General features: G+C 42.4%; 1 protein-coding gene across 1 annotated transcript; it reads left to right on the top strand.

Moving 5' to 3' along the window:
* The first annotated feature begins 750 nt into the window (after positions 1 to 750).
* On the top strand, positions 751 to 13,294 carry LOC132864466 (tripartite motif-containing protein 16-like). Its single transcript, XM_060897884.1, has 6 exons — positions 751 to 1,446; positions 10,658 to 10,753; positions 10,862 to 11,095; positions 11,284 to 11,443; positions 11,813 to 11,872; positions 12,102 to 13,294. Exons 1-6 carry the CDS (start codon positions 847 to 849, stop codon positions 12,620 to 12,622), a joined length of 1,671 nt encoding a protein of 556 aa, XP_060753867.1. The 5' UTR covers positions 751 to 846; the 3' UTR covers positions 12,623 to 13,294.
* Positions 13,295 to 15,135: the final 1,841 nt, after the last annotated feature.

The following is a 15,135-nucleotide window of genomic DNA, read 5'->3' as shown; positions in this document are numbered from 1 at the left end:
AACACCCTGATGCTCTTCCTAAAGCGCCTGGAGGAACTTGTTGAAGGGGGGGGGTACTGTCATGCTCCACCCCAGACTTTCACTCTGGAGATTACTTATCTCCCAGGTCAGTGCGAATCCGGATCCAGGACGGGAATTCCATCTAGCCTGCATTTCACTTCCTGTTTCTCTTTGCTGTCTTTAAATAAGCCATTCTCAGACCCTGACTTTGCCAGAACATCTCGTTTTGCTATTCTAGCCGTTTCTGTACCTTTATTGCATTTCATGGTTTTTGCTCAAGCTATTTTACTAGTTCATGGTTCTAGTTCATTTTCTAGTTCACTCAGGGTTTTTTCTAGTTCATGGTTTTTGCACTTAGGGTTTTTTCTTGTTTATGGTTTTTTTGCTCGAGTGTTTTAGTCCTTGTCTGTCTCATGTTTTTGTCAAGTTTGTTGTCTCTTTTTACCTGGACTATTTTTGCCATTTGTTTTTGTCCTGTTTTTGCCACGCCCTCTTCCCTGGATTAAAGCACCTTATTTATTCGATTACTGTCTGTGTTCTGCTTGTGGATCCTTATCTCACCACACCTCCACCACCCCTAACATAGTTCCCGTATACTTTTATGGGGGTTACACATGGAAAGGAACAAAGCAGATTTTTAGACTGTTTAAATAAAAAAGAATCTTCTGTTGTGAGGCAAAAAGCCAAATCTCTCTTTAAAGCCATGCCCACCCTCTCTGTCACACTATAACACACACAGAACCAGGAAATTAATTTCAGAGAAAACGAAACTCAGCAGAGAGTTCAGAATATCTCTCTCTCTCTCTCTCTCTCTCTCTCTCTCTTTCTCTCTCTCAATGCAGGAAAATGGCAGAGGCTGGTATTTCAGTAGATCAATTATCAGTGGATCAGTTCAGCTGTCCAGTGTGTCTGGATCTCCTGAACGATCCTGTAACTACTCCGTGTGGACACAGTTACTGTAAGGTGTGTATTAATGGCTGCTGGGATCAGGAGGATGTGAAGGGCGTCTACAGCTGCCCCCAGTGCAGAGAGACTTTCGCTCCAAGACCTGTTCTACGCAGAAACAACATGTTGGCTGAAGTGGTGGAGAAACTGAAGAAGACAGAACTCCAAGCTGCTTCTCTTGCTCACTGTCACGCTGGACCTGGAGATGTGGAGTGTGATTCCTGCACTGGGAGAAAACACAAAGCTGTCAAGTCCTGTTTGGTGTGTCAGGCCTCCTTTTGTGAAGATCATCTTAAACCTCACTATCAGTCTCCTGCCTTTAAGAAGCACAAGTTAGTTGAAGCCTTTGCGAAGCTCCAAGAGAAGATCTGCTCTGAACACAACAAACTGATCGAGATCTTCTGTCATACTGACCAAAGCTTCATGTGTTATTTGTGTACAATGGATCAGCACAGAGGCCATGATACTGTTGCAGTTAAAACAGAAAGAACTAAAAAACAGGTGAGAACTGGACATCATTATTTTCCATTTCAGTTTATACAAATTCTATTTCTAATCTAATTTCTATTCAGTTGATTTGATAGGTTGTTTGATATGGAATCAATTTTGTGCCAAAATGTTCATACAATACTTTTGAAATCACATCACACACACATCACATTATCTCTAGCCGCTTTATCCTTCTACAGGGTCGCAGGCAAGCTGGAGCCTATCCCAGCTGACTACGGGCGAAAGGCGGGGTTCACCCTGGACAAGTCGCCAGGTCATCACAGGGCTGACACATAGACACAGACAACCATTCACACTCACATTCACACCTACGGTCAATTTAGAGTCACCAGTTAACCTAACCTGCATGTCTTTGGACTGTGGGGGAAACCGGAGCACCCGGAGGAAACCCACGCGGACATGGGGAGAACATGCAAACTCCACACAGAAAGGCCCTCGCCAGCCCCGGGGCTCGAACCCAGGACCTTCTTGCTGTGAGGCGACAGCGCTAACCACTACACCACCGTGCCGCCCTACTTTTGAAATATCAAACAAAAACGATAAATCAAAATTAAAAAAAAAAATTTAAAAAAGTCAATTTTTTTAGACTGGCAAACAAATTATTTGTGTAATCGTGCAAAATATCAGTCTATTACTCTTCAGAAACCTTTTATTTTTGTTCCGTGTCTTTCTCAGTTTTGTTTGATGCAATTTATTTTGGTTGCGATTCCAGCTTCTCGTTTGCGCTCCCTGACTTTTTGCTTGCAGTTTTGGCACAAACTTCACGTGTGGGCGGGCTGTCCAGGAATGCATTCCCATTGGGTAACTTGTGTTTGACTGACAGCTACGCTCAGTGATTCCCTACTCGGATTCTGGCGGACTGTTTGACGAGTGACCGATCCATTGACATTAAACAAGGATCGAGTGGACTTCAGTGGCGACTATGATATTGAATTAATTCAATGAAGTGTAAGTGCAGGACAAATGTTGTATGAGTTGCAGTAGTACACATTATGCAGGTGTGTTTAACAGACAGCTATTATATTGGGTAGTGGAGCTAAGTCTAACATTTGACTTGCCACGAAACACCTGCATAATGTGCACTATTGCAACACATACAACACATTTGTCCCGTACTTACACTTTGTTGAATTAATTCAATATCATAGTCGCCACTGAAGTCCACTCGATCCTTGTTTACTGTCAATGGATCGGCCACTCGTCAAACAGTCCGCCAGAATCCGAGTAGGGAATGGCCGCAACAGCCTCTGGGGGAATCGCTGAGCGTAGCTGTCAGTCAAACACAAGTTATCCAATGGGAATGCATTCCTGGACAGCCCGCCCACATGTGAAGTTTGTGCCAAAACTGCAAGCAAAAAGTCAGGGAGCGCAAACGAGAAGCTGGAATCGCAACCAAAATAAATTACGTCAAACAAAACTGAGAAAGACACGGAACAAAAATAAAAGGTTTCTGAAGAGTAATAGACTGATATTTTGCACAATTAAATGAATAATTTGTTTGCCAGTCTAAAAAAATTGACTTTTTAAAATTTTTTTTAAAATTTTGATTTATCATTTTTGTTTGATATTTCAAAAGTATTGTATGAACATTTTGGCACAAAATTGATTCCATAGTTTGACTGTCACTTGTTGTGAAGATTATTATTATTATTATTATTATTATTATTATTATTATTATTATTATTATGTCAGTGAGTATTTTGTAAAGAAGTGTTAAATAAGGGAGGCCAGCCAGTGAACTTTAAACACCCAACAACCTTTTTACAGCATTTTACAGCTAAAGTGCTCACATGACTGTGTTAAAGCTCTTCATCATTGTTATTACAGTGTTGATATTTAAATTATTTACACATTTCATTTGAAATTCTGTTTTCTTTTATTTCTATTTGTTTGTAATATATATTTTAATATTTTATTATGTTTATTTGTAGTTTATATTTACACACACACACACACACACACACACATAGAGTATAATAACACTGGAAAATGCAAAACATGTTGAAGTTCTCGTTTGTGAGTCCCAACCGCACCCTCAACTAAATGACATACGTGTCTGGGGAAGTGTAAAAAAGTTCTGTGAACTGAGCTGGGGTTCTGGGCAGCTTCTGTGAAAACCAGTCCCAAAGAGCTGTAAGTTAAACTGACAGATAGCTTGGTCTGGATCTATCTGTCCTGATCAGGTCTGAGGTGGATCTGGAGCCTCTTGTGGTAACCGGGGCCAAAGCAGGAGAATTCACCCGGGCGGGACACCACGCCATCACAGGGCACCACACACACACACACACTCTCTCTCTCTCTCTCTCTTTCTCTCTCTCTCTCACTCATTCACACTCAGGAGAAATTTCGTGAAGCCAATCCACCTGCCTGCATGTTTTTGTGAAGAGGAGGAAAACAGAAAACGCGCACAACCATGTAGCATGTAAATCTCCCCACAGACACGAACCCGAGTTCAGGACTGAGCCTTGAGCTGTGTGTCTGTGTTGTGTGGCACTGTGTTTACTGACAACCAGGGCCGTAACCAGGATTTTTCAAATACCGAGGTCAAACATTGCGATACATCTCATCTCATCTCATCTCATTATCTCTAGCCGCTTTATCCTTCTACAGGGTCGCAGGCAAGCTGGAGCCTATCCCAGCTGACTACGGGCGAAGGGCGGGGTACACCCTGGACAAGTCGCCAGGTCATCACAGGGCTGACACATAGATACAGACAACCATTCACACCTACGGCCAATTTAGAGTCACCAGTTAACCTAACCTGCATGTCTTTGGACTGTGGGGGAAACCGGAGCACCCGGAGGAAACCCATGCGGACATGGGGAGAACATGCAAACTCCACACAGAAAGGCCCTCGCCAGCCCCGGGGCTCGAACCCAGGACCTTCTTGCTGTGAGGCGACAGCGCTAACCACTACACCACCGTGCCGCCCTACTTTTGAAATATCAAACAAAAACGATAAATCAAAATTAAAAAAAAAAATTTAAAAAAGTCAATTTTTTTAGACTGGCAAACAAATTATTTGTGTAATCGTGCAAAATATCAGTCTATTACTCTTCAGAAACCTTTTATTTTTGTTCCGCGTCTTTCTCAGTTTTGTTTGATGCAATTTATTTTGGTTGCGATTCCAGCTTCTCGTTTGCGCTCCCTGACTTTTTGCTTGCAGTTTTGGCACAAACTTCACGTGTGGGCGGGCTGTCCAGGAATGCATTCCCATTGGGTAACTTGTGTTTGACTGACAGCTACGCTCAGTGATTCCCTACTCGGATTCTGGCGGACTGTTTGACGAGTGACCGATCCATTGACATTAAACAAGGATCGAGTGGACTTCAGTGGCGACTATGATATTGAATTAATTCAATGAAGTGTAAGTGCAGGACAAATGTTGTATGAGTTGCAGTAGTACACATTATGCAGGTGTGTTTAACAGACAGCTATTATATTGGGTAGTGGAGCTAAGTCTAACATTTGACTTGCCACGAAACACCTGCATAATGTGCACTATTGCAACACATACAACACATTTGTCCCATACTTACACTTTGTTGAATTAATTCAATATCATAGTCGCCACTGAAGTCCACTCGATCCTTGTTTACTGTCAATGGATCGGCCACTCGTCAAACAGTCCGCCAGAATCCGAGTAGGGAATGGCCGCAACAGCCTCTGGGGGAATCGCTGAGCGTAGCTGTCAGTCAAACACAAGTTATCCAATGGGAATGCATTCCTGGACAGCCCGCCCACATGTGAAGTTTGTGCCAAAACTGCAAGCAAAAAGTCAGGGAGCACAAACGAGAAGCTGGAATCGCAACCAAAATAAATTACGTCAAACAAAACTGAGAAAGACACGGAACAAAAATAAAAGGTTTCTGAAGAGTAATAGACTGATATTTTGCACAATTAAATGAATAATTTGTTTGCCAGTCTAAAAAAATTGACTTTTTAAAATTTTTTTTTAAATTTTGATTTATCATTTTTGTTTGATATTTCAAAAGTATTGTATGAACATTTTGGCACAAAATTGATTCCATAGTTTGACTGTCACTTGTTGTGAAGATTATTATTATTATTATTATTATTATTATTATTATTATTATTATTATTATTATTATTATTATTATTATTATGTCAGTGAGTATTTTGTAAAGAAGTGTTAAATAAGGGAGGCCAGCCAGTGAACTTTAAACACCCAACAACCTTTTTACAGCATTTTACAGCTAAAGTGCTCACATGACTGTGTTAAAGCTCTTCATCATTGTTATTACAGTGTTGATATTTAAATTATTTACACATTTCATTTGAAATTCTGTTTTCTTTTATTTCTATTTGTTTGTAATATATATTTTAATATTTTATTATGTTTATTTGTAGTTTATACTTACACACACACACACACACACACACACACACACACACACACACATAGAGTATAATAACACTGGAAAATGCAAAACATGTTGAAGTTCTCGTTTGTGAGTCCCAACCGCACCCTCAACTAAATGACATACGTGTCTGGGGAAGTGTAAAAAAGTTCTGTGAACTGAGCTGGAGTTCTGGGCAGCTTCTGTGAAAACCAGTCCCAAAGAGCTGTAAGTTAAACTGACAGATAGCTTGGTCTGGATCTATCTGTCCTGATCAGGTCTGAGGTGGATCTGGAGCCTCTTGTGGTAACCGGGGCCAAAGCAGGAGAATTCACCCGGGCGGGACACCACGCCATCACAGGGCACCACACACACACACACACTCTCTCTCTCTCTCTCTCTCTCTTTCTCTCTCTCTCTCACTCATTCACACTCAGGAGAAATTTCGTGAAGCCAATCCACCTGCCTGCATGTTTTTGTGAAGAGGAGGAAAACAGAAAACGCGCACAACCATGTAGCATGTAAATCTCCCCACAGACACGAACCCGAGTTCAGGACTGAGCCTTGAGCTGTGTGTCTGTGTCGTGTGGCACTGTGTTTACTGACAATCAGGGCCGTAACCAGGATTTTTCAAATACCGAGGTCAAACATTGCGATACATCTTATTTGCCAAAAAAAAAAAAGTCCTAATATGGTGACTTTTCATACATTTTGGAAACGAGTCAAAATCACAAGCCCAACAAGATGAACATGTAGGTGAACATGTTTATTTTAACAATTTCAAAACTGCACGATCACAAAAGTATTTTGTGTGTGTGTGTGCGTGCGTGCGTGCGTGAGTGAGTGTGGGTGAGAGTGTGAGTGAGTGAGTTAGTGTGAGTGAGAATGAGTGAGTGAGAGAGAGAGTGTGAGTGAGTGTGTGAGTGAGTGAGTTAGTGTGAGTGAGTTAGTGTGAGTGAGAATGAGTGAGTGAGAGAGTGTGAGTGAGTGAGTTAGTGTGAGTGAGTTAGTGTGAGTGAGTGAGTGAGTGAGTGAGTGAGTTAGTGTGAGTGAGTGAGTTAGTGTGAGTGAGAATGAGTGAGTGAGTGAGTGAGTGAGTGAGTGAGTGAGTGTGAGTGAGTTAGTGTGAGTGAGAATGAGTGAGTGAGAGAGAGAGTGTGAGTGAGTGAGTGAGTGAGTGAGTGAGTGAGTGAGTGAGTGAGTGAGTGAGTGAGAGTGAGTGAGTTAGTGTGAGTGAGTTAGTGTGAGTGAGAATGAGTGAGTGAGTGAGTGAGTGAGTGAGTGAGTGAGTGAGTGAGAGAGTGTGAGTGAGTGAGTTAGTGTGAGTGAGAATGAGTGAGTGAGAGAGTGTGAGTGAGTGAGTTAGTGTGAGTGAGAATGAGTGAGAATGAGTGAGTGAGTGAGTGAGTGAGTGAGTGAGTGAGTGAGTGAGTTAGTGTGAGTGAGAATGAGTGAGTGAGAGAGAGAGTGTGAGTGAGTGAGAATGAGTGAGTGAGTGAGTGAGTGAGTGAGTGAGTGAGTGAGTGAGTGAGTGAGTGAGTGAGTGAGTTAGTGTGAGTGAGTTAGTGTGAGTGAGAATGAGTGAGTGAGTGAGTGAGTGAGTGAGTGAGTGAGTGAGTGTGAGTGAGTGAGTCAGTGTGAGTGAGTTAGTGTGAGTGAGAGTGAGTGAGTGAGAGAGTGTGAGTGAGTGAGTTAGTGTGAGTGAGTTAGTGTGAGTGAGAATGAGTGAGTGAGTGAGTGAGTGAGTGAGTGAGTGAGTGAGTGAGTGAGTGAGTGTGAGTGAGTGAGTTAGTGTGAGTGAGTGAGTGAGTGAGTGAGTGAGTGAGTGAGTGAGTGAGTGTGAGTTAGTGTGAGTGAGTGAGTGAGTGAGTGAGTGAGTGAGTGAGAGAGAGAGTGTGAGTGAGTTAGTGTGAGTGAGAATGAGTGAGTGAGTGAGAGAGTGTGAGTTAGTGTGAGTGAGTGAGTGAGTGAGTGAGTGAGTGAGTGAGTGAGTGAGTGAGTGAGTGAGTGAGTGAGAATGAGTGAGAGTGAGTGAGAATGACAACGCAATCTAGCCGAGCCTGAATGGACTTCAATTGCATTTTAAAAAAATATCTGCCCTTTTCAATAGCAAAATACTAGACGGTTATTGGACAAAACCAACTAAAATGCTACATTCGGAGACTGAGCCTCACTGACAACAGCTAGTGTTCAGGCCTGGTCTTTATCACAACCTTTAGTTATTTCAGAACCCATTTAATGGTGGAGAGGTAATAAAGTAAGAACTTGATCTTTCTGAATGTCCGTGGATTCATGGTGTATTTCAGGACAGAGAATATTGCTGAATAATGTGAATGTTTGTGTAACACAAATAACATTGTTATTGCTGCCATTTTCACACAAAAACAGAACTCATCATTTAATAAGTGCCGAATCAATACGAACATAGAAGCGACTTTATTTTGGGTCTCTTTTGTATTTTAGTTAGTTCTAGAGGCAATGTTTCTAGTTTTCAGTGAATTACATTTGTAGTGCCCCCATGCTACTGTGATGGGCATGACACCTTAAATTAGCCAGAATCTCTCTACGGGCGCCCTGAGTTCTTTTTAGTTATATGGAAATGGTATTAGTATTTTAGGTTTTGAAATGTGTGTGTTTATGAGGTCATATAAACTGGTATCAACTAAGGAAATCCCTTGTGAAATAACCAATAACTCTGTAAGGGTAGTATCTCACTGGGCTGCGACAGCCCGCGACTAGTTGGAGACACAACGATTGCGATAAAATATGCGAATTAGCGACAATTTTCACTTGGAATCACACTGAATTCATTCATTCATTATCTCTAGCCGCTTTATCCTTCTACAGGGTCGCAGGCAAGCTGGAGCCTATCCCAGCTGACTACGGGCGAAAGGCGGGGTACACCCTGGACAAGTCGCCAGGTCATCACAGGGCTGACACATAGACACAGACAACCATTCACACTCACATTCACACCTACGGTCAATTTAGAGTCACCAGTTAACCTAACCTGCATGTCTTTGGACTGTGGGGGAAACCGGAGCACCCGGAGGAAACCCACGCGGACACGGGGAGAACATGCAAACTCCACACAGAAAGGCCCTCGCCGGCCCCAGGGCTCGAACCCAGGACCTTCTTGCTGTGAGGCGACAGCGCTAACCACTACACCACCGTGCCGCCACACTGAATTGATATTCACATATTTTACTACAATTGTTGTGTCTCCAACTAGTTGCAGGCTGTCACAGCCCAGCTTTCCCTCGGCAGGCAGGGAAGTAGAGGAAGCCTCACGGAAACTGACTTGAGAAGGGTTTGCGACGGCTTTGCGACACCAGACACATTTGCGACTATTTTGAGAGAAATTTTGTCGCACAAATTTTTTGAACATGTTCAAAATTTCAGCGACTAAGGAGCGACACTTTGTGACTCATGCAAGGAAATTGAGAAGCCCCGCGAATGTTTCAAGACACTTTTGAAGCTCTCTTGCGAATGACGTTTGCAATTTGTTACAAGCTGTCGCAGCCCAGTAAGATACTAGCTTAAATATAATGAAAATATATGTCTCTTTACTTTCCAAAATATCAAAGAAATTACATAAAAGTAAATATTAAACCGTCTAATTGTCTTCTGTTGTAATTCAAATTTAGTGTATTAAATGTGATGTCAAATCACTTTAACCTTTGAGTTTCTTATAAATCCAGTTTTACCGTAAATCCAATGATTCCCTGTGAAACCCACTTCAGTTTAAAGAAAAGGATCTCTGGTACAGTAATATTAAATACAAATACTTATTGCTACTGAGATCTCCCCCTTTAACTTCTCACAGCACATTCAAATGTTTAGCAATCATACACTTAATGCTACACTAATAGAAACAAACATGCTGGAGCAAACAGTACAAAAATTAAATGTAACAGATATAAAGTGTCCAGTTCAATATTTAACTCAAATAAAAGTGTAGAAAATATCTTATGCCGGCATTACAACCATACGAAACTTAAACATCACCCTCAATGCAGGCCTGTTGCGTCGCTTGGGTTCAGTGCGACCAGAAACAAAATGGCTGCTTCACTCGGTAGAGCAAGAAATAAAAAGGTGACACGCTAGTACCTGAAGTTTGGAGAGAAACAAAGTTGTGTTGTCGCCTGTATGGAACACGTAGCCGTGTTGCTCCTTGCGTTGACCTGTAAATGCTGGCAGTCAAGCTATTTCTTCTGTCCTGTTCATCTTGTCCAGGTGAACAGCGTTGCTTCTTGACATGAAAGCACATTAGTCACGATGGCGATCAGGCACGGCCTCACCACTGAACCGACTCATAACGTGATTTCAGTCAATAAACTCTGCATACACAGTCACTGAAAACATAGTTATCTATCTGATAATTTTCTTCAATTAACCTCCCGTCCAATGTCCTAGAGATGGAGCCAATAGTGTGTAAACTCAACATCCTATAATCCAAGTTCAGACTAGCCGTCCACTCTCTTCCGACTCCTCCAACTCTCTCCCTTCCGCTACAACAGGATCTGGGTCAAAATTCATGGAAACTTTGTGGCCAATGAAATTATAGAAAATAAGAGATTCAAAGATTAAAAAATTAAATTAAAATACAGTTCATGAAAAAATATATACATTTTGGCATAGTACATGCACCACCACCCCCCCCACACACACACCCACCACCACCCCTTTTATACACTTCTCAATATTTTCCAGTACAAAGAAAACCAAAGAAAAATATAGCACTGGACTACACATTTATAATTTTATTGTTTTTAGTTTTATTACTATAATTCTGTAGAAGATGATTAAATGTATTTAAATATATTTTTATTTGGTCTCAGAATGAGCTAAAGGAGGAGCAGATGAAATCCCAGCAGAGGATCCAGGAGAAGCAGAAGGAGGTGCAGGAGCTGAAACAGACTGTGGACACTATTAAGGTGAGGAGTGAAAACACACACAAAGGGTTTATCTTGAAAGCGTCTCCCTCTAGACATCCAACACGTGTGTGTGTGTGTGTGTGTGTGTGTGTGTGTGTGTTCTAACAGATGCGTTATCAGGCAGCAGTAGGTGACAGTGAGAGGATCTTTACTGAGATGATCAGCTCCATGGTGAAAAAGCGCTCAGAGGTGACGGAGCTGATCAGAGCTCAGGAGAAAGCTGAACTGAGTCGAGCTGAACGACTCCTGAAGCAACTGGAGCAGGAGATTGCTGATCTTCAGAGGAGAGTCACTGAGCTGGAGCAGCTTTCACACACACACGATCACATCCACTTCCTCCAGGTAACACTCACTGTCTGATCTACAGAGGGCGCTGTTCCTCACAAAGTTTCCTCCTAAAAGCTCATTACAGCAACAATAAATGTTCCTGTCTGAGATCCCAAGTGTGTCTTTGGTCTGATTCAGTCTGAGATTCATTCGTTCCTCTCCTACACTTTTCTCCTTCTCTATTCTGTGTTTCCTCTCTGTAGAGTTTCCCGTCTCTCTGTGTTTCTCCTGGATGTGACGACTCACCCAGCTTTACTGTCAATCAACATCTCTCATTTGATGGAGTGAGGAAATCTCTCTCAGATCTGAAAAAACGAGTCGAGGAAATCTGTGAGGAGGAATTCAATGTAATCCATCCACAAGGTAAACAAGCAAACATTTGTTCTGTATCACAGTAAAGAGAGCCATAAAATTCACATCACAGAAATAAGAAGGAAGCAGGAACAAAACTGCATCAAATCACAAAGTATTAGTATTAGCCTTGTAAATTACATCAAGATAAATTTACCAGACAAACAGGAGCTTAATCACAAATCCACAAACTAATCTTACATTTTTGGAGAAAATCGTAGTTGATGCCTGAAATTAAAAGTCGCCCCACTGAGATGTGGAGTTTGTTGGTGTTTCTGTCTGAAATAAGTGAGGAATCTGATTTTTTTTTTTTTAATTTTCGTGCTTTAAACTGTTTTTGTTTCACTTTTCAGTCTCCATTTTGTCTCTGTGTCTCCACAGCTGCAGCAGTTCAGATGATTTTACCCTCAAAACCAAAGAGCAGAGAAGATTTTCTGCAGTGTAGGTGTAAAACAAACACACACACACACACACACACAGAGTGTGTTAAATTTTCTCCATTGTTTGTCTAAACCTGATCCATTTCCCCCTGATGACTGATGTTGTGTCATATTTAAAATATTTGATATGGAGCAGCATTAGGAGGACAGAAACACAGACAGGTGTCTCACACACACTTATTATAAATCCTGTGATTAACATCTAACCTGTGGACATTTTATTGTTTTAGATTTCTGTTATCTGACTCTGGATCCAAACACAGTAAATCATCACCTCATTCTGTCTGAGAAGAACAGAGCGGTGACACGCAGTAAGACAAAACAGAGATACTCTGATCATCCAGAGAGATTTGACTACTGGCCTCAGGTGTTGTGCAAGGAGAGTGTGTGTGGACGCTGTTACTGGGAGGTGGAGTGGAGGGGTGATGTGTTCATATCAGTCTCATATAAAGAGATCAGCAGGAAAGGGCGAGGTAAGGAGTGTGTGTTTGGACTCAACAGTCAGTCCTGGGGTCTGCGTTGTTGTTCTTCTGTCTCTTTCTGGCACAATGGCATTGAGACTGATTTCCGAGGTCCATCATCCTCCAGAATAGGAGTGTATGTGGATCACAGTGCAGGAACTCTGTCCTTCTACAGCATCTCTGACACAATGAGGCTCCTCCACAGAGTCCACACCACATTCACTCGGCCTCTATACGCTGGGGTCGGGACTGACTCTGACTCATCTGTGAGGTTTTGTGATCTGAAATGAAATGTCGGCAGAAATGTTTAGTAAAATTACAACTGATATGAGGTGGCACGGTGGTGTAGTGGTTAGCGCTGTCGCCTCACAGCAAGAAGGTCCGGGTTCGAGCCCCGTGGCCGGCGAGGGCCTTTCTGTGCGGAGTTTGCATGTTCTCCCCGTGTCCGCGTGGGTTTCCTCCAGGTGCTCCGGTTTCCCCCACAGTCCAAAGACATGCAGGTTAGGTTAACTGGTGACTCTAAATTGACCGTAGGTGTGAATGTGAGTGTGAATGGTTGTCTGTGTCTATGTGTCAGCCCTGTGATGACCTGGCGACTTGTCCAGGGTGAACCCCGCCTTTCGCCCGTAGTCAGCTGGGATAGGCTCCAGCTCGCCTGCGACCCTGTAGAACAGGATAAAGCGGCTACAGATAATGAGATGAGATGAGACAACTGATGTGTCAGATTGAATTTCTCCCTGAACTACAATGGTAATTTTGTGTGCAGAAACTGTAACACTCATGAATGCAGAATGTAGATTGTTTCTAGAAATAAAGAAATGTTCTCAGTCAGACTACTTAACTCTCTGTACTATTAGGAGATTTATTTTACTGATATGGAAAATGTAAAAAGTCTAAAAAAAAAATCTGTTTTTGGCTTTGGTAAAGACTGTTTCTTCAGAAATAATAAAACTTCCTCAAACTGCTGTGTCTTTCTGTGCTGCTGCTGGTGGAAACACATCCTACTGCGTGTAAAAACATTTTTATTTTATATCTTTGTAGCCCACTTCTCACAATTACCGCAAAGAGGGGCCCTGGGTTCGTAAAGCAGCTATTTTAACTTAAAATAAACCCCCTTGTAATCATAGTTTCACAACCACTAAATGATGGGCAGCTACATTACTCACCTTTACCCTTAGGGTGTCTAAGAAATATACAAACTTTAAGGAAATAACCAATCAATTATTTATTTAGCTTTTAATATGATTTCACAACATAACAACCCTATCTAACAAAAAATAAATAAATTTAAATAAAAACTTTTGTCTTTCTTCGTCTATTTAAATCACAAATCAAATCACAAAGATCTCCTTTCCATTATACAAATTCGCCAAAATTATTACTTCCCATGACAGAAAACCATTACCCCTTCTATTCAAACAAAACCCCTCAGTCAACAAAACCACACTCCCCAAGTTTCAATGAAAATGATCAAATACCCTTCAAGTTGGACAATACCTTTAAGTACCACGAATACTCTTAAATTAATGAAATATGTTTAACTTATCACTAGTGCCTTTAAAAGTTAGAAAATACCCTTTTAAGTATAACAAATGACTCAAACACTCAGTGGGCCCACACTCTCACGCACAGCCGGCAGAACAAAAAATAACCCCTGTTGCAGGCCTGATATTGTGTTGCTTGAGTGCGATGAAATCCACAACTTTAATCCAGAAACAGTGAAAAGACAAGTGTTACCTCCAGTGCAGCTCAACTGCAAAGAGCAGCAGTTTACCCGGTCCCGGTCTCCGAAGACAGGAGATGATACAGCACAGGCATCCAAAATGGAGGTAAGCAGGTGAGAAAGCGATGGAGTCTCTTACAGGCAGCCCGCGAACACGTCCGGACGAGAGGAGTCACACACAGATCAACAGCGGTCAGGATGAATCCCCGGGTCCCGCGTTGAGACCACGAGGCAGTCGATAGTAGCTGGGTTAGCTGCTCTCGGCTAAGGTGGGGTTTACATTAGACCGTATCAGCGGATCATCAGATTAACATTTTTAAAACGATTCGCGTGCACACAGCAACGCCAATACATGGATATGCTCGGCTCCGCTGGCATCCTGCGCTCCAAATCACTCCGCCCTGAACAGCGGGTGCCCTCTGGAGGGTGCGCACTCCGGCCCTGCGCAGCTCACAGAGCGAGCGAGTGAAGCACATGAGCAGTGATTCGGGACTGAGCCGCTGTGTGTGTGATCTCAGTGCATGTCGGGCATGAGCGTCACTTACCACTTGCAAGTGGAAGGATGGCAAGCCTAAAGACAATCATAACTACACAATGGGCAGTATTTGCATCAGTATTTGCAGTATTTTCATAATTTTATACTCTTTAATGAAAGGTGATACAAGGCGGAAGTCTGCGCCGTTTTTCAGCAGTCGCGTCACATGACCAATGCCAGCGAATCAGGAAGGTGGATGTCACAGTGACGTTGTCCAATGACGACGCCAGCTAGAGCTCAGCACAGCGTATCCGCGTATCCTCAATGTTTACACAGCACTGGACCAGACACGATCTGGATTGAATACGTGGACCCTGGCGGATTCCCGTTTCCCGGCGTTTCCAGGCGTTTTAATGTAAACGGACAGTGCATCCGCGAAGAAAACGAGACAGATACGGTCTAATGTAAACTTGGCCTAAGTGTATTCACTGTGCTAGCGAATGCTAATAACACATTCTGGATTAGCTTAGCGGCTATGCTAAACTAGAACTGCAGCTACAAACAGAAACCTCCGAGCAGAAAGTCTCTGGCTGCACACCAAACAA

This window comes from Neoarius graeffei, chromosome 17, assembly GCF_027579695.1.
Source record: "Neoarius graeffei isolate fNeoGra1 chromosome 17, fNeoGra1.pri, whole genome shotgun sequence".
In the NCBI taxonomy this organism is placed as follows: Eukaryota; Metazoa; Chordata; class Actinopteri; order Siluriformes; family Ariidae; genus Neoarius; species Neoarius graeffei.
Note: the sequence above shows the minus strand (reverse complement) of the source record. Positions and strands in the feature narration are given on the sequence as shown.